At 38.4% G+C, this 20556-nt stretch overlaps 1 protein-coding gene across 1 annotated transcript; it reads left to right on the top strand.

Moving 5' to 3' along the window:
• The first annotated feature begins 365 nt into the window (after nucleotides 1–365).
• On the top strand, nucleotides 366–19112 carry LOC120634303 (xenotropic and polytropic retrovirus receptor 1). Its single transcript, XM_039904795.1, has 11 exons — nucleotides 366–703; nucleotides 2150–2303; nucleotides 3027–3256; nucleotides 5557–5818; nucleotides 10611–10981; nucleotides 12766–12913; nucleotides 14321–14515; nucleotides 15023–15195; nucleotides 15856–15986; nucleotides 16837–16992; nucleotides 18922–19112. The coding sequence occupies exons 1-11, from the start codon at nucleotides 635–637 to the stop codon at nucleotides 19037–19039; spliced, it is 2007 nt and encodes a 668-aa protein (XP_039760729.1). The 5' UTR covers nucleotides 366–634; the 3' UTR covers nucleotides 19040–19112.
• The last annotated feature ends 1444 nt before the right edge of the window (nucleotides 19113–20556 follow it).

Here is a 20556-nt window from a genome sequence, read left to right as displayed (position 1 = left end):
TACTTTGGAAGGAAACGCATGAATAGTTATTTAAATCATCATTATTTCGATTGACGTCCACTGCTGAACACGGTCTTTTTTAGGGCGTTACAAACTCCATGATTCCATCGGTTCCCCGTTAGCGGCAAATAGTTATTTGCTGGAATTTATTTAGCTGATTTGAAAACATTGAACCCAGCGAACGTAAAATTAAACCGCATACCAGCTATGTTTATGTGTGAGATACTATCGCTAACTAACATGGTTTGTATATTTTATTCATAGAGTATATTAATATTTTCTGAACGCAAAGATCAAAGACACAAGAGGTGACAACTGACAACCTTTCAAAACACTAATGTCAATGTGAACGAAATATTAATCAATTTGCAATTTTTTATGCCCACTTTTTGTAGATAATTCTTGCCGTTTGTGATAAATTATATAAATTTATTAACATTTTACTGTTTACAAAGTGAAACTAAACACATTCCAGAATATAGTTGTTATTATTAGTGTTAATATACTGTTACAGTGCTGTTATCAAGGTTTTGTATTGTGTAAATAAAAGCTGTCTCTAGGACTTAGCATTAGTCAAGTGTTTCATTACTCGTTACTTGTTCGTTGATGGCTGAAGTGAATTAACGTATGGACAATGAAATTCGCGGAACATCTTAGTGCGCACATAACGCCCGAGTGGCGTAAGCAATATATTAATTATGAGGTATGTTATCAATTTGCATTTAATACAGCATTTTTTTAAAAGGTTATCTGTTTTTGGATAGAACAAAATAGGCAAAATTAAATATTTTAATTTTCCTTGCCCATTCTGTTGTACACTAATCTGTAAACTACTAAATTGGCAGGTCTAAAATTAGTGCAGTGCTTTCAATAAAACAATAATTGTAGATCTGCTAATTTGGTTTAAATTACATTTTATGACAACCTTCCTGGCTCAGTACTGTGGTGTGGAACTTTTAAGAAGTAGGAGGATCTTGGTGAGGTAATTCAGGAATTCATAATTTCCCAATTTTCTCTCGTCTGGGTTCCTTATCAGCTTTGTCAGCTTCCACCCTTCCGACAAAGCTGATCACCAATTGATATAACTATTTAGGACCTGGTGGTAAGTGACGTTATTACTGTCATGGGCTTAGTTGATAAAAAGAAACAAGAAAGAGATGTACGTACATTATAGCCATATATAGCAGTGGCATGCATAGATGGTATAAAATGAAGAAAGTCTTCAGTAAGAGTTATAAATATTTAAGGGTAGGCTTTTTATAACTCTTACAATGGCTATCCTTAATTTTTTTATAACTCGTACTGGAGGTTTTCTTCATGTTGTATCATCTATGCACGTACCTGGCTCTATGCATATTTTTGGTTCCAATGGCTATCTGCACACCTAGTAAGATACCCTGCCTGGTAGGTCTAGAGCTCTATATTTGTTGGTACAAATTGCAGTGCGTAGTGCGTATTGGTGTTAGTGAGATGGACAGCCTATAACAATATGTGAGGCCTAACCTCAAAAATTCTGGTTTGAAATAACACTGTATTAACATACTTATGAGTACTAACAAGAGTCAGAGAAATATTATTAGAATTATGGAAATCAGAAGAGGGAAAATGATGGGCCACCTTCTAAGATGTGATAAATTTATCACGAATACAACTATGGGAAAAGTAGAGCAATAGAGGGGAAGAGGACAACTCAGACAGGATGTTGTCGAACAAAAAAACAAAATATGGTGAAAAAGGAAGGGCAAAGGACTGAGAAGGTTAGAAAGAGCTACACTGACAAAAGCATAGCTCTATAGTTAAAAAAGAAGAACACTTACACATTAATACAAAAAAAAATTAAATGTATATTTAACACTGAGGGATGTGAATCTGCAGAAGTCTGCCTGTTGCAGCATGAGTGCTTTGTCTAATAATCCAAAGTCCTTGTGACATTGATGCCGAAATTTTTATATGCCTTTTTATTAACAATTGCCAACCATTTACACAATAGATGATGTAGTTTTTTATAATTTTATAAAAATTATTAAAACTAGGAGGAAATATGTATCAATAATTTTACTAGGAATAGTCATATATTTGTATTTACGAAAGTGAAAAATGCTAAACAAACATTGTGAATAGATTTTATTTAAATTCTGAAAATCAACAGGAAATGAAAGCAATGCTCTACACTGCAGTAGAAGAGGCACCGGCAGCTGAAAATGTTGAACCAGAAGTATTATCCAGACATTTTGCCAATTTTGATGAAACATTCTTCCATTATTGTGATCAGGAGTTGAAGAAAATTACTACATTTTATTCAGGTAAAATGACTATATTTTTATTCAGATAAAATTACTTCATTTTATTCAGATGACATTTCTTTTAAGAGAAGAAAAGAGTAGAAATTCCCCTCTCCTTGTTCAAATAAAAACATCTAACCCCATTATTTATTATTTCACCCACTTGGGTTGGGTTGTTTTATGTAAAATCTAAGCTGACTTTTATATATATATCACCATCATCATCATCATATCAACCGATAGACGTCCACTGCTGGACATAGGACTTTTGTAGGGAGTTCCAAATTCCACGGCGCTTGATGTCGTCTGTCCACCTCGTTGGGGGTCGACCAACGCTGCGCTTACCAGTGCGGGGCTGCCATTCGCGCACCTTGAGACCCAAACGTCCATCCGTTCTCCGAGCCGTGTTCATACCCATATAATGAACTTATAAAATAGCCAGTGGCGTGCATAGAGGGTATTCATAGGGTATGCAGCTGATATAAAATGAATAAAATGTCCAGTGCGAGTTATAAATACTTAAGAGTAGGCTTTTTTAACTCTTGCAATGCCTATCCATAAGTTTTTTATAACTTGTACTGGAGATTTTCTGTATTTTATATCATCTGCATAACCTATGTAAACCCTATATGCACGCCACTGAAAATAGCTATTAGTGTGAAGCATTAAATAAACCTCAAAGTGTCCTTAGTCTTTGTTTGCAAAGTGAAAACAAGTTTTTAGGCGAAAATGTATCTATTGCAGAAAAACTAGCTGAGGCCACACGTAAATATGCCACACTACAAAGCGAACTGAAATCAAGGTTCGACACAATAAAACCCAAGAGTGGCGGAGACAAAAAATCCATACCGCGTCGCAAGGTTCAAGAGTTGAAGTTGGCCTTCAGCGAATTCTATCTCAGTCTAATATTGCTGCAGAACTACCAGAACTTAAATTATACGGGTTTTAGGAAGATATTGAAAAAACATGATAAGGTTAGTATTTCTATTCGTTTAGGTCGCGCCTGCAACTGAAGGAAGCGGTGATAGCGCAGTGGGTAGAAGCTCGACTTTACTTTCAGGGCGCCCACCCAACCCAACCTCTGACTTTTCAAAGTTATGTGCGTTTTAAGTAAATAAAATCACTTGCTTCAACGGTGAAGGAAAACATTGTGAGGAAACCTGCATGCCTGAGAGTTCTGCATAGTGTTCTCAAAGGTGTGTGAAGCCCACCAAACCGCATTGGGCCAGCGTGGTGGTCTACTGCCTGAACCCCTATATGTGGGAGGAGAACCGAGCGCTGTAGTGGGCCGGTAATGGATTGATATGATGAGGTCGCGACTATATCTTATTATTTTTTAGGCAAACTAACTGATGCCCACGTTCATTGTCCGTGGTTATAACGGTGTTTTACAAATCGCGTAGAAACCGCTTGTTCTCCCTACGTACGTTTTTTACGTTCATTATTTTTCTGGTTAAAATTTTTTTTTTTAGAAATACATCCTTTTCCAAAATCGATTTAGTAAAAGCGTTTAAATAGAGTTTATACAGAGTTTATTACACACATAATATAAACATGTTAACCACTACGCCAATGAGGTGTGACCGCTAGTTAATCATAATAATATAATACCTATTGAAATCGTATTCTTACCACGGGACCATAACGTATAAAATAAATTGCCTTGCTGTTTACAATGCTTCGGTTACAAATGTTTGAATAGGATAAACGTAATGATGAAGGTGATTTTTATTATAAAACTCCAATAGTCAGTATCGCTTCAGTAAAGAAAAAAGAAAAGAAAAAAAAGAAAAAAACATTTATTCATGTTAAGTGTTACAAAAAGTACATCCCTACTAATATTATAAATGTCAATGTAAGTTTGTTTGTTACGCTTTCAAGCAAAAACTACTTAACCGATCCTCATGAAACTTTGTACACATATTCTTGGAAGTGTTAGAAGTAATATAGAATACTTTTTATCCCGACATTAAGCGCGATTCCTTTGGGAGAGGGGATGAAAGTGTTTGACGATTTTACACCATAACTCCGACAAATTATAACCGATTGAAATAATTATTTTTGTACTATAGAGGTTATAATATGTGTTTAATTTTGCCCAAACTTTGTGTAGATCTGATGAATGTGGTTGTAGATAGAGGACAGAACTCCTCTGCGGACAGCAGCAAACCCCTCTTTTAAGGCTTAGCGATACTGAATACTTTTTTTTTAGAACTACAACTGAATTGAATGCCACATCAAAAAACAAAATCAAACGCGGACGAAGTCGCGGGCTACTGCTAGTCTTATAATAATATAGCAACAACATAGCAAAAATGTCTGTGTGTAACACGGGACAGAAAGGGTGTAAAGCTCAGCATTTGCCATGCATTGTACCTAAGTTACATGCATGCCGCTGATTTTCAGCTGAGACCCGAGTGACGATACGGCAAACTAAATAGATAAATAAAAATAATGAAATAAATAAATAAAGTGAAGCACAGGTTATTCCCATTAAAGTAGGTAATAAAAGTGATAAGAGCAGCAAAATGATTATATTAAAAAATAATAAAAAATCACAAAATACTGTTAATTACATAATAAATAAATAAAATGTTGCAATTATATAAAATTGTATAATATAATATAAAATCTCACACGTCATCATCATCATATCAACCCATTACCGGCCCACAGTGAGAAGGGGTTAAGGCTGCCCACCACGCTGGCCCAGGGTGGATTGGTGGACTTCACAAACTTAACTAGGTACTAATGCAGGTTGCCTCACCGTTGAAGCAAGTGATATTGTGATTGCTCAAAACGCACATAACTTAGAAAAGTTAGAGCTGCGTACTGGGATGCGAACTCGCCCCCGAGAAAGTGAAGTCGAAGTCCTACCCACTGGACTATAACAGCTTCTAATTCGTATTGGATAGAAGCAGGCGTTACTTTGCGGAAATCCATAATATATTATGAAAATTAAGCTTAATTTGCTATACTCCACGAACAGCAGCAGAATCTGTATGGTGTAATTTATAATTTTTCAACCCGTATACTCCACACCAAACAGATCCTCGGCAATGTACCCTCTACGCAAGTTTTCATTAACAATTATTCATTGTAAAGTCAACATCTGAGAATGCTCCGGTTTCGGAGTATACGGACTGAAGAAATTATAAATTACACCATACAGATTATTCTCCTGCTGTTCGCGGAGTATAGCAAATTGAGCTTAACTTTCATAAGCTCCTAATTCATCAAACCTCACACATGGAACTCTGTTATTTATACTTAGTTATTAAATGTGAGCAACGGCGCGCAATGGAGAGCGGAACACGTCGAAACTTCCCACTTCTACACAAACAAAGACATAGACAGACTAATAAGCGATACAGAGGCAACGGTCACCAACGACCTGGAAGGTGGAGATCGGCAGAAGGCCATGAAGAAGTTGCGAGTACCGCCGCTTGGTGAACAGCAGAGTCCGTGGACAACTTTCAAAGTTGGACTGTTCTCTGGATCGTTTATTGTACTGTCCATCACCGTTGTGCTTTCAGGTGAGTCGAAGTCTTTTTTTTATATAACTTCTGCGATCTGTGGTGCCCTAGTATATCCATTAACTACCATAGTAATAACTCCTTAAAGTTCTTATGCCCTAGTATCACGCGGTTTAAACAACCTCTAAAGATTGGATAGAAGCAGGCGATACTTTGCGAAAACTGTGCTTTTTTGTGTCCAGCGCGATGTCGCGTAGAAACCTATTAGGGGTATAACTACCATACTCCCTAACAGGTTACCCGTTATCATCTTAGACTGCATCGTCAGTGAGATTTCAGTCAACGGCTAACTTGCTGTGAAATAAAAAAAATCTCTTGATTTAGAAAATAGCTGAATTTTAAGAGACAGCCATCAGTTATAGAAGTATTTTGCACACTGAAAATCCATACCAACATTGTTACCCCTACAATGTTGGTATGGATTTTCAGTGTGCAAACCCCGTGTTCATAATTTATTATATATGTCGCTTTGCTCAAACAATGAGTGTCCTTATCAAACTACCTTATCAGGGAATGATTTAAAAACTTTTGCCCTCGATGTTAATTCAATGTGATGTAATATAAATATTTGTTGCATACCATAAACTGTGCTATGCAAACTCCAGCCTATTGTAAATTCATTCTCTTATCTACGCTCGGTGACACTGACCAGTAATCCACCATAAATAAAATAGCTTGGACCTAGCTCTTGGGCAAACATTGTCGCAAATATCACCATAATAATGTTTGCTTGGCACACATCTTTGTCAATGTTTGTTTATTGCACCGTGCCTTTGATAACGTTGGAAAACAGTGGGTTTATTTATTTGCATAAACCTACTGGTATATATACAAATAATAGTATCTTGATTTAAGGTTAATTTTAAGAAATTAAATACCGTTTGCTTTAACGGTGAATGCAAACGTTGTAAGTGAAACTGCATGCCGGAGAGTTCTCTAAAATGTTCTATAACAAATTCAAAAATGTTTTATTCATGTACACCTTATTACAGGCACTTATGAAGCGTTCATATATTTAACATGTTACACTAATGTTAGTGATGGTGATACTGCATTCGTTAACTTAAAACTAAAGCTAGGAGGGTACCAAACGCGCCCTGGTCTAAGAAGAGCCCACTGCAAACTTAGCCAGGTTTTTTTTTTGTTATCACCATCTCACAGTCTAGTTAATGTTGAGCTATGAAGTTAGAACGCTGGAGTTTTTAGAGAAGGTTTTAAGTAGGAGCTTCTTGTGACACAGCTCGTCCGTGGTAGGACCATGCTAAGATGTGGTTGACGGTGCTATTACAGGTACGTGAGGTTCAACACCTGCGCTTTAGTTGATGAACAATTGGCGCCAATTTGTAGTTTTCCACTTAACATTAGTCGGGCGATCTGCTTTATCGGTCTGTGATTACATTAAAAAATACGTGTGCGTACTTATGTACACGCGTTAGAAGTTATACTTCTTTTGCGTAACAAGATTAAAATCTTATCACAAAGCGCATAATTTATCTTACGCCTTATTCTACGTTTGTAGAGAAAAAGACACAATAGAAAAAAGGTATTTGATACATTCAAAGTTTTGTTATAACGCATTAACTAGTTATGTGATTTTCGGACCACCATGTTTTACTGAACATTAAAATTTGAGATTTTTGTACAATTGAATCAATTAAATCACCGGAATGAGCCCGCAGACTTTGACAATTGAAAGTGTACCTACACTGTCAAAACTTTTTTGATAATTAAAATGTCGACTATAGATCACTTCAGGGTGTCGTTTTTTGTGACGATTTGCGCGCGCATCGTAAAAAGTGAGCTGGCGGACGATGTATTCTTCTCTTACTCAGTTTCGCAACTACCTTCATCCTGTTAAAATCGTGTAACCGTGTGCGCGCGCATTTCGTTATTATCAATCGTGTATAATTTCACTCCCATGATTTTTTCCTAATGCCGCCGCTAAAGAAGTATAACTTCAAAAATGCAAATCTAATAACCTTATAATAATTGGCCTGAAATGGCCAACAATTCTAAGCACTAGATAAACGAAGCAGTCGTAAGCGGTATTTTATTATATTATACATCTACCTCTACCCTGCTTTCTGAGTCCAAGGCCGTGAGTTCGATTCCCACAACTGGAAAATGTTTTTGCGATTAGCATGAATGTTTTTCAGTGTCTGGGTGTTTATATGTATATTATATGTATTTATGTATATTATTCATAAAAATATTTATCAGTCATCTACCCATAACACAAGCTACGCTTACTTTTGGGCTAGATGGCGATGTGTGCGTTGTCGTAGTAAATAAATGTTTAAAAAATAAATTAAAATGGTGATACATTTCTATCACCAAAATGTATCGGTATTCAGAATTTACTAGCACTGCCCTGCGGTTTTACCCTTGCCCATTAAGCATCGTAGCGTGATCCTACAACGTGTAAAACCGAAATATTTCTTTACAAGCTTTACGGGTACATTGTTTACTTTACTGTCTTCGAGACTAATCTGTGAAACCGAAACGCTAATAGTTTTTGAGTAAACCACTGCCATATTTTTACTGAAAGAACTACTAGCGTCACATATGAAATTAAAATCAAGTGACTCAGGTCAATATAATGGGTACGCGTCGCGTAGCGCAGGTACTATGCGCGTGTCGGTCTTTTATCTTCAATAGGGTTGTCATAAGTAAACACTTAGAATGTTCCAAATAGTTGGTACGGAAAAATAAATATGCTTCTTTTAATTTTTACAGGGTGATTCCTTTTAAATAATATTATGCATTAATCAACAGTATTTCGAAATTCGGTTACATGTTGTATAATAGCCTGTTCACTAAATTATTGCATTGATCGCAAAAAGTTACTGATCTGATCTCTAAATTCCTTAATGACGGGGTTGCTTTGTAGCTCCGCTCTTATCTTCCACTAGATAGAAATAAAAATTGTTGTAAAATGATTGATGTTCAAAGGAGAAACTGCTGTGAGTTGCTTGCCGGTTTCTACTCGTTAAATCGGTTTCGAATCTACCTTTCGAACTGTTGGTAGATTCACTATGCAGCGCCATCTAGTGGAATCTACGTGGATACCGCTACAGTACAAACATACAGACTTGACGTTTTAAATATAGCACCAATTGAATGAAATGTATAATATATATTTATAATTTCTTTCGGTCCTAGATCGGAGACATGAGATCGCCAAAAAAAACATCCTAATTAGAGTTGAATCAATTTTGATAGTTGATTGAAACTATCATAGATTCAGAAAGGATTTTATTAAAATCTGGCTGAGTGGTGACTTGATATCGGATAAGGGACATCTACAATCTACAATGAGATTAGAGCAATAGATATAATCGCTACATTATTTTATCTTTTTATCAATTGATAAAAGATAACAGTGCCACATCAAATAACCATAGAGGAAGTAGGAATGTGTAGGCTGAAATTAATCTTAATAGAGATACCATTCGTACTCGTATGAGTATCTACATATGCTTTAACATCTTCATAAAATTCAAATTCAAATTCAAATTCGAAAATGTTTTCTTCATGTTGACCTTATTTTCATACATTTAACATGTTACACTGATGTTATGTGATGGTGATAACTGCGATCGTTCACTTAAAACTAAATTTAGGAGGGTTCCAAACGCGCTAGTCTAAGAAAAGCCCACAACAAACGTAGCCAGGTTTTTTTTGTCAACAACATCTGACAGTCGAGTTAAAATTTAGCTATGAAATATATGTTTTATACTAACAATATATGATAATGTGTGAACAATAAATATTGTTCACATACATTGTCATAGGAGATGTGACAAACTCCAACAACAGTCAATTCAAGATCTCCTGAGTAAACTCCGGTGTCGGAGCGAAACGTGCGTAACGCAATGTACATTGCCGAAGATCTGTTTGGTGTAGAATATAAACATTGGCAAAAAATTTATAATGACCGTAGGTACAGATTCTTCTGTATTTGGCGGAGGATAGTAGATTAAGCTTAATTTTCATTATATATCATGGAATTCCGCAAAGTTTCGCCTGCTTCTATCCAATTATTATAGATTATCAAATTGCTCTTTCATCATCATCATATTAACCTATTACCGGCCCGGGGCACGGGTCTCCTTCCACAATTAGAAGAGGTTAAGTCCACCACGCTGGCCCAGTGCGGATTGGTGGACTCCACACACCCTTTGAGAACTTCATGGGGAACTTTCCAGCATGCATGTTATCTCACGATGTTTTCCTTCGCCGTCGAAGCAAGTGATATTTAAATTGCTTAGTTCACTCATAATCTAGAAAAGTTAGAGGCAGTGGCGGGCATAGAGTGTAAGCACAGGGTATGCAGATGATAAAAAATTAAGAAAATGTCCAGTACAAGTTATAAAAACTTAAGGGTGGGCTTTTTATAACTCTTACAAAGCCTATCCTTAAGTTTTTTTATAACTCGTACTGGAGATTTTTTCATATTATATCATCTGCATACCCTGCGCATACCCTCTATGCACGCCACTTCAGGTGCGTGCTGGGATTCGAACTCGGCCCCCCGAAAGTGAAGTTGTAGTCCTACCCACTGGGCTATCAACGCTTTACTCAGGGAGGTCTAATGCATTCTTATGTCCGGTTATACTATTATGTACAAGCAGTGGCGTGCACAGAGAAGGAAGAAAGATGCCATAAAATAGAAAAATCCTTCTCATTTATGAGTTATGCAAAAATTTTAGGGTATGCAGAGCTTTTGTGCACGTATGAAGTGCACGCCGCTGTGTACAAGTGCTATATTAATAAACTCTTTTTATTTCAGCTCTTTTCCACGAGAACGGCACAGAGAGCTTCAAATCCGCCTTCAGATTGTACCGCGGACCATTCCTATTAGTCGAATTTATATTCCTAATTGGCATCAACGTTTACGGATGGCGGTCTTCCGGCGTCAACCACGTCTTAATCTTCGAGCTGGACCCAAGAAAGCACTTGTCAGAGCAACATTTGATGGAACTGGCCTCGATTTTCGGCGTGGTCTGGGCGTTGAGTTTACTCAGCTTTATATACAGTGAGAGTTTGAGTATACCGCCGCTGGTGAATCCGCTGGCACTGGTTGTCATCATGCTGGTGTTCTTGATGAACCCTCTGAGGGTGTTCAGGCATGAAGCGAGGTTCTGGTTTCTGAGGATTTGCGTAAGTTTATCTTTCTATTTACATGTTCTTTTTTTTAAAATCTAATGGTGTTAACATTCATAGCTCTTGATGCTGCAAGTGGATTAAACAGAATTGTTAGTGTAATATAGTGACACTTGCAGTTGTGACATCGTGCTGCTTGTGTATTTGAGCCGTTGCACATAATAACACTACACGTGGTGTTGTGCAATTTCACCAGCTGTCACAAGAACCGCTGGGTCAGAAGCGCCGGCCACGTCTGTTTTTCAAATGATTCTATAATAATCTAGTCTCTATAATAGTTCGGTACTAGTAGAGCTACGGGACAGAGTTCGTCCGGGGAAGTAATAACACAATGCTTATTTCTGCCGTTAAGCAGCATTGTTGCAATGCTGTGTTCCGTTCTGAAGGACGTGGTTTCCGGTGAGGAAACCACAGACACGTGAGGCTTAACACCTAAGTCTTAAATTGATGGACACAGAGCGACATGTTGCAGGACGTGCTCCTTGCATCTGTGAAGTGTTGCTCAGTTTATAGGCGTTGGTGGCGCTGTGAATATTAGTAGGAATTTGCGAATTTATAATTTCCTATTTTTCTCTGGTCTGGTCTGGTGGGAGGCTTTTGCCGTGGCTGGTTACCACTTTACCGGCAAAGACGTGCCGCTAAGCGATTTAGTGTTCCGGTGCGAAGTCGCGTAGAAACCGATTTGGGGTATGACTACCATTACTAGTTAGCCGGCTATCATCATAGACTGCATTATCACTTACCGTGAGGTGAGGTACAGGTGAGCGGTGGCGTGCACAGGGTTTTCGACCAGGGTATGCATAAAGAAGGAAGAAGACATAAAACGGTAAAATACTTCGCATTTATGAGTAGTACAAACATTTTAGGGTAGGCAGTGCTTTTGTGCATGTATGAAGTGCACGCCACTGGAGGTGAGATTGTAGTCAAGGGCTAACTTGTAGAGGAATAAAAAAAAATGGTTTAGCCGTGTGGCAATGGTAGATCAGAATACAGTTGTAACGAGGCGACTAACTTGGAAAACTTCTGCCGGATCGGAACACGGGTACTACTAATATGACAAATAATAACAGTCTATAGCCAATACATATTTGAGAATTTAATGTATGTTGACAAAAATATATGTATCTAAATTTAATAGAAAATGTGACTGTAACAATTTGAACGCTTGAAGCAAAATTAAACTTGCAGTGCAATACATTAAACTACACAAAATAAGCAATTCATTTAAAGGAAATTGTATACAATTGACATGAAATTGCCGATTGATATCTTGGGGATGTGTCTAAAAAAGGTCAAAGTTTATATTAAGCGAAAGCTTATACAAAAGTCCTAAAGGATTACGTAAATGATAAAAAAGTTTGGGTGTGAACTTTTGCTCTAAACAAGTTGCTTTTAAAATACTCGTATATTCAAATGAAAATGTGAGATGGCGATAACAAAAACACCCGGCTAAGTTTGTTCTGGGCTTCTTCTTAGACTAGGACGCGCCTGGAACCCTCATAGCTTTAGTTTTAAGTTTACGAATGTAGTTATCCCCATCACTATTCACTCCTATGTACACATTTTGTATCATGTAAGCTAGGAATCAAAAGTGCCATCTATGTGCCTATTTGAATAAAGTTATATTTGACTTTGACTTTGACTTTGGTTTCTTGTTTTTCGGAGTGCCGTGGAGTTTACCTCTGGAAAAGATCACTGAGCTATATAGCATAGTGCCCACATATATTTATGCTGTTTAACATGTACTTTTATAGATTAAAGCTCAGATTTGCTCGTTCCAGGGTCGAATACTAGCGGCACCTTTCATGCCAGTGTTATTCGCAGATTTCTGGCTGGCGGACCAGTGGAACTCGTTCACGTACGCCTTCCTCGACTTTCACTTCCTCATCGCGTTCTATATCGCCGGTGCGGACTGGTTCAATATCAATAGTAAGTTACATTCTAATTCGTTGGATTTCTTACTGGAGGACCAGCGACTTTCACAACCTCATCGCGTTCTATATCGCCGGCGCGGACTGGTTCAATATCAATAGTAAGTAACATCCTAATTCGTTCATTTTCTGGCTGGAGGACCAGCGACTTTAACAACCTCATCGCGTTCTATATCGCCAGCGCGGACTGGTTCAATATCAATAGTAAGTGACATGCCAATTCGTTGAATTTTTGGCTGGCGGACGAGTGGAACTCTTTCACATACGCATTTTACTTTCTCATCGGGTTCCAAATCTTCGTTGCAGACTGGTTCAATATCAATAGTAGGTAATTGGCATCCCAATTCGTTGAATTTCTGGCTGGCGGATTACTGGAACTCTGGCTCTCGGCTTTTTCAACTCTACCGTACTCGTCGTATTCTATATCGCCGGCGCGGACTGGTTAAATCTCAGGTTGAACAGTAAGCTGTGCCTTTTTACTTACATCAGCATTTATTTATTGATTTCTGGCTGGAGGATTAGTGGAGCTCTTTTAACTACGTCTTCGTCAGATTTCCTTCCTCATCGCGTTCTGTATCGCTGGCGCGGACTGGTGCAATATCAATGGTAAGTATATGCTTCATTAAGAACTGTGGTTGGTACACTAGTTGAACTTATTCACGTATCTACGCCTTCCCAAACTTTATCATACTCATCCCATTCTGTATCACCGTTGCGGACTGGTCCAATTTCAACAGTAAGTATCTATTATGCACATCCGCATTGTTTGTTGATTTCTGGCTGGAGGACCAGTGAAACTCTTTAACGTACTCCTCTAGTCTTCCTCTAGTTTTATTTCCTCACCGTGTACTATATCACTGGAGCAGACTGTTTCAATATTAATAGTAAGTGACATCATGATTCGTTGAATTTCTGTTTGGCGGACCAGTGAAACTTCTGGTACGCCTTTCTTAACTTTCACTTCCTCATCTCGCTCTGTATCGCCGGCGCTGACTGGTTCAATATTAATAGTAAGTACTGGGTTTATCCTTAGCAACGGCAATTGTGCTGTCAAAGAGTATTGCAACAATTCTTAATATCCAAGGAAGCGTTCGTGCTATCAAAGAGTAAACTCTCTTCTTAATATAAAAAAACGGTTGTGCTGCCAAAGAGTATAGCAACAAATCTTAATATTCAAAAAAGCTGTTATGCTGTCAAAGAGTATAGCAACTAATCCTTATATCCATAAAAGCGGTTGTGCTGTCAAAGAGTATAGCCACAAATTTTCGATTATGCTATCAAACAATATAGGAACAAATCTTAATATGCATGAAAGCGGTTGTGCTGTCAAAGAGTATAGCATTAAATCTTCGGTTGTGCTATCAAAGAGTACTTATAGCAACGAATGTTAATATCTTTTACGCAGATACATTCGAGTCGACCAAATGGTTTATCTTTAGCCGCGCGGCGGTGAACATAGTCCCGGCGTGGGGTCGGTTCTGGCAATGCCTGCGGCGGTACCGCGACAGCAAGGAGGCCTTCCCGCATCTCGTGAACGCGGGGAAGTACTCGACCACCTTCTTTGTGGTTCTCTTCTCCACTTTACGGACTTTGTACAGCGGTGAGTTTCTTTTTTACACAAAATTCAAAAAATTCAAAAATTCAAAATTCATTGATTTCAAGTAGGCCTAATATAAGCACTTTTGAAACGTCAAGCCTGTCTGTAACATCACCATCTAGCCCCAAAGTAAGCGTAGCTTGTGATATAGGTACTAAGATGACTAATAAATATTTTAATGAATAATATGCATAAATACTTGTAATATACATATAAACACCCAGACACGACAGGACGACAGCGACGACCACTAACGCAGACGGCAGCGACCCTGCTTTCTGAGTCCAATTCCGTGGGTTTGATTCCCACAACTGGATAATGTTTATGTGATGAACATGTATGTTTTTCAGTGTCTGGGGGTTTATCTGTATATTATAAGTTTTTATGTATATTATTCATAAAAATATTCATCATTCATCTTAGTACCCATAACACAAGCTAAGCTTACTCTGGGGCTAGATGGCGATGTGTGTATTGTCGTAGTATATTTATTTAGCTTCTTTATTGCAGCGGATTACGAAAGCATATACGACAATCCGTTCTTGTACCCTTGGCTGGCGTGCCAGTTCATATCCTCAACGTACACCTACACTTGGGACGTGAAGATGGACTGGGGCCTGCTGAGTGTGGGACCCAACGCTGAGAACAGTCTCCTAAGAGACGAGATCGTGTATAGCCCCGGGGTGAGTGACCGTTGCAGCAAATGGACATTGTACGTCAGGGTGTTCACGTATCTCGCATACGTCACTTTTGTGTGTTTCTTGTTTGGCAAAGTGACGTTTGACAGCAGATAGTAGTAGTATAGTTTAGCGGTCTCCAGATTACCGAACTAGATGGCGCCACCAAAATCTTGCATCGCGCTAGCGAAGTGCTCACAAAAATTTACTATAATAATTAATAATAATAATCTTTATTACGGACATTTGTCCATATCGTGTCAGTAATACAATGTAGTTAAACCTATGTTAGTACTTAACAACTAAAAACAACCTTATTCTGTAATTAGAATAAGGTTCCTTTTAGTTCTATTTAAAAAATCCTTAGAGTCTAACTGAGGGGGTATATAAACTCCAATGATTATATGTTATGTTATGTTCACTTAACAATTATTCATTGTAAAGTCAACATCTCCTGAGGATGCTCCGGTTTCGGAGCGTACATTGCCAAGGATCTGTTTGGTGTGGAGTATACGGATTGAAGAAATTATAAATTACACCATACAGATTCTCCTGCTGTTCGCGGAGTATAGCAAATTAAGTTAATTTTCATCATATATGTATAGATTTCCGCAAAGTAACGCTCAGTTACAATACCTTGTTTGCAATAAATATTGCTCTTTTCAGTTCTATTACTTCGCGATAATCGAGGATTTGGTGCTACGCTTCGTTTGGGCGCCATCTTTCTTTTTAACCGAGAACAAGATAGTCAGCGGCGACACTATGGTCTCAATACTTGCGCCGCTGGAAGTTTTCAGGTAATGATCATCACCAATCTATTCTTACATAGGACCTTAATACTAGATACTTAAAGTTCATAATCGCGCGTGAACCTAGAGTAGAAGGTGATTTGCTAATATAAATCTGGACTAGCATTGGAACTTTGCCTCCATTATCTTCGGTAGGAAGCATCGACTCGTCACGTGTTCATTGCAGTTCAAACAGTAGACGATTTTTGACAACCTTCTTGGCGCAACGGTGAGCGCTGTGAATTTAAGTAGGAGGCCCCGGGTTCGGTTCCCGACTGGGGCAATTTGGGAATTTGTAACTTCTGAATTTTCTCTTGTCCGGTCTGGTGGGAGGCTTCGGCCGTTGCTAGTTACCACCCTACCGACAAAGACGCGCTAAGCGATTCGGTATTCCGCGTAGAAACCGATTAGGGCTATGAGTACCATACTCCCTAACTGCACGGCTAGAATGGGCAGGAGACAAATATATCCCTGGGGAAAGGATATAAATTTATCTTCTCCCACAGCTTTATCAACTCTCAGAGTCTCTCTCTCTTAAAAATAAAAATTTAATAATGTCAGTTTATTGTTTAAATAAAATAAAGCAAAATCTAGCCCGGCGAAGCGGGCTGGGTATGCTAGTAATTCATAAAAATTATCATCAGTCATCTTACCCTACTACCCATAACACAAGCTACGCTTACTTTGGGGCTAGATGGCGATGTGTGTATTGTCGTAGTATATTTATTTATTTATTTACTAAAATATGTTTGTAGTCCACCAAACCACGGTCTTAACCCCTTCTCATTGTAGGGGGGGACCCGTGATGTATAGTGGGCTGATAATAGGTTGATATGATGTGGATGATTTATTTCTGCAGGCGGTTCATTTGGAACTTTTTCCGCCTGGAGAACGAGCATCTGAACAACTGCGGTAAATTCCGCGCCGTGCGAGACATCTCCGTGGCGCCACTGGACTCGTCCGACCAGGCTCTCATCATACGTATGATGGACCTTCCAGACGGAGTCGTCAATAGGTAACCATTGATAATATCTTTACTATCATTACTGTTTATTTGTATACAGCATCAAGTTAAGGATATATCCTACAAGAAAAAAGAAGTGGAATAATTAAAGGCAAATTAATGTAAATTTGAATTACGAAAACTAATAGTTAAAAAAAAAAAAAAAAAAACATACGCTTGGATCACATAGGCAGTTCTCAGGTCCCTCTTCGAAAATTCTATCTTTAGCACCGTCGGTAACTTATCCGAGAAATAAGTGATCGGCGCGCCTGGTAGTTTCCCATATTGGTGTTGACGCAGACACTCCGGGTCTCAGTAAATCGGAAAATCGCTAATCCTGATTTTCCTAGTAAAGATAACGGAACAAACGGGTTAAAATATTGAATTGTCATCGGTCCTTAATAAGTATGGCAAATTTCGAGTTATAAGCGCCAAAGTTTTGAAGGGGGTCAAAATCACTCAAAGATTCCACAAGTTGAATACTAACATACATACGTATGTATGTATGTTAGTATCTTCTGACGTCAGAAGCTAATGAAAGCGGATTAAAAAGAGAACAAACTGCACAATTTCAAAGCAATTTTAAACATCATCGTATCAAAAAAATCGTAAAGAAATCATGCATGCAAGGGCGTGTGAATTCTACCAATCCACTCTTGGCCAGCGTGGTGGACTACGGCCTAGACCCTTCCCATTCTGAGAGGAGACCCCTAGTATAAATAAATATACTAAGACAATACACACATCACCATTTAGCCCTAAAGTAAGCGTAGCTTCTGTTATGGTTACTGAGATTATGTGATGAATATTTCCACTTTAAATATCACACTAGGTGACTCGTGCAACTTCACCAAATCGGTTATAACCGGAAAACACAAATAAAATGACATTTTCTCAAAATAAGAAAGAAAGAAAGAAAGAAAAACTTTATTTGGATATACACACACTAGAATTAAAATACAACTTGATAGTCTACACAACAATTATAGGAACGGTGTGATCCCAAAATGGTCTTCACTCAGCATGTTTGCAGTGCCTGTTAAGACACAGCGCTGATCTTCCGTGAAGCCAGACGTGACGTTTGGACGGTAGGCACTGTCAGAGCGACGCTTAAAAACTATGGGTACAATAATACAATTTAAAAGTAATATAAAATTAAAAAATAAGAAGTGTAATAATAAATAAAAAATAATATAAAAGATTTGTATACATATATAATATTTTGTTACGATCGAACAAATAAAAAAAATAAAAAATAATAATAAGAAAAAATAGAAATAAAAATAATAAACACACTTAGGCACCCTTGTTCAAATGTTTTGTTGTTGGAAAATGAATCCCAGATAGATCGATTTATCGCCCCCGAAACCCCCTGTATACTAAATTTCATGAAAATCGTTGGAGCCGATTCCGAGATTCCTATTGTATATATACAAGAATTGCTCGTTTAAAGATATAAGATAAGGGTGCGGTTGACATACAGGCAACACGCCCGAAACGCTTTTCATCTACGTTTCTGATACGTACCGCTAAAGTTTGGAACACTCTTTCGACTTCGGCGTTTCCTGATTCATACAACTTGAATGCCTTCAAGGCAAGAGTGAATAGACATTTTCTGGGCATGCGCGCCCCAACTTAGACCGCATCATTGCTTTACATCAGGCATGGTAGAGGTCAAGCGCAAGTCTATCAAGTATCAAAAAAAGAAAACTCTCAGGCATGCATGATTTCCTCGCGGTTTTTTTTGTATGATGATGTTTAAAATTGTGCAGTTTGTTCTCCTCCTTTTCTTTTGTAATTCTAAGTTTGCGTGAGATCTCTGCTAAGCGATAAGGCTGCCTTTTCGTATTCTACTTCTTCTTTCTTCTAGAACATATCCTTAAGTTGATGTGGTAGTGTCGTAGTATATTTATTTATTTAAAAAAAATGTGTTTCTTTCAGAGTAACGAAGAAGAAGAATATGAAGAAGGCGAAGGAGAACGACCGGAAGCCCCTCCTCAAGAAGGAGTCCATCCAGGAATTGCAGCGAGAGCTGGAGCTGTCCTCTAAAATGCTGTGACTGTGATAAACTAGCGAGTTAGCCATAAGCGTTGTCAAACTATTATTGCGATTATATTTATAAATATATTATACATTTTGTTTTAATTTCCACATCATTTGTGCAGTGGCGTTCCTAGGGTCTTGAATTTGTGCAAGCCCAGTTACCTAAAGGACAAATTTAACTCGTCATGATCTCTTAGTCACTGGTCTTGTTATGCTAAATGACAAACAATATCAACTAATCTTTGACAAACACTACGATTAGGGTCAACATGCGATTTATGATTCGAAATTTCGATTGATAATTGGTTGGATAAAGAACTTTCTATGCGCTGTTTGCCAAAATTAAAAAAAGAATTAAAGCGCGATAGGACGACATTAAGTCATCCTAGTTCGGCTGGTTGTTACCACAGAGTAACGTAGTGCTTGCAGTTACGTAGACAAAGAGTATATATATAGTAGTAATATTGAGCAAAAGTTAAAACATTGTGTTTATATCCTCATTGCTATCAAGTCAATTATTTTGTGAATTTAATTTCGGAATAGTCGAGAAAAATTTAAAACAGGTATTTATTGTAACGCAAGCCCGGCTTTTCGGCTTCTATGGTAGTACCGCCACTGCATTTATGGTAGCAGAGTGTACGGACGCTATGGTAATACGCTCGACCGTAACAATAGGAAGATCTTCCTCCGAGCGGGTGTTCGTGCTCTGGAACCGAAGTCGATTCTATTTTTCGATTCGATTGGACACTTGCCGATAACCGCCTGAGGGGTTGCTACGGCGTCACGGAGAGTAGAGCGAACGCAAAAGCTCGCCATGAGTAAAGCCCCAGGGCTCGACGACATCGGGGGACACGTCGACCCGAGGGTACATCTTGTGAGGATTCGGACCTCGGCACGGTTCGTCGTTAAACTGAGTGTTGGTGGACTTTTGGACTAATTATAGTTTAGTCCGAACGCCCTCGTGACCTTGGTGAGGGTCCACGTCACGTCGACGTCAGAAAACGGGGCCCTCGTCTTCGCCGGCGAAGACGCTGTGCTGGCTGTGTGTTGTTGGGACACATTGTCGTTAGTAGTTTTATCGTCAACGACCATTCCTCTTTGGAAGTTTTATATATAGTAAATTTTTGTGAACACAATGTGGAGCTATTGGTGACGGAGCTCGTCCGGTGAAGTACTACAATCAGGATTGGTGTGTTCCGTTCTTAAGGGCGTGGTTGCCGGTGTATTTTTTTTATTCCTCTACAAGTTAGACCTTGACTGCAATCTCACCTGTTGGTAAATGATGATGCTGTCTAAGATGTTAGCGGGCTAACCTGTTAGGGAGTATGGTAGTTATACCCCTAATCGGTTTCTACGCGACATCGCACCGGAACGCTAAATCGCTTAGCGGCACGTCTTTGTCGGTAAAGTGGTAACTAGCCACGGCTAAAGCCTCCCACCAGAGAAAATTCAGAAATTATAAATTCCCAAATTTCCCATCAGGTGGACCTTCTATATGGTCCGTCAATTATTACTATAGAAAACGCCACTAAT

Source organism: Pararge aegeria, chromosome 23 (assembly GCF_905163445.1).
Source record: "Pararge aegeria chromosome 23, ilParAegt1.1, whole genome shotgun sequence".
In the NCBI taxonomy this organism is placed as follows: domain Eukaryota; kingdom Metazoa; phylum Arthropoda; class Insecta; order Lepidoptera; family Nymphalidae; genus Pararge; species Pararge aegeria.
The sequence above is the reverse complement of the archived record's forward strand: the minus strand, read 5'-3'. Positions and strand labels throughout refer to the sequence as shown.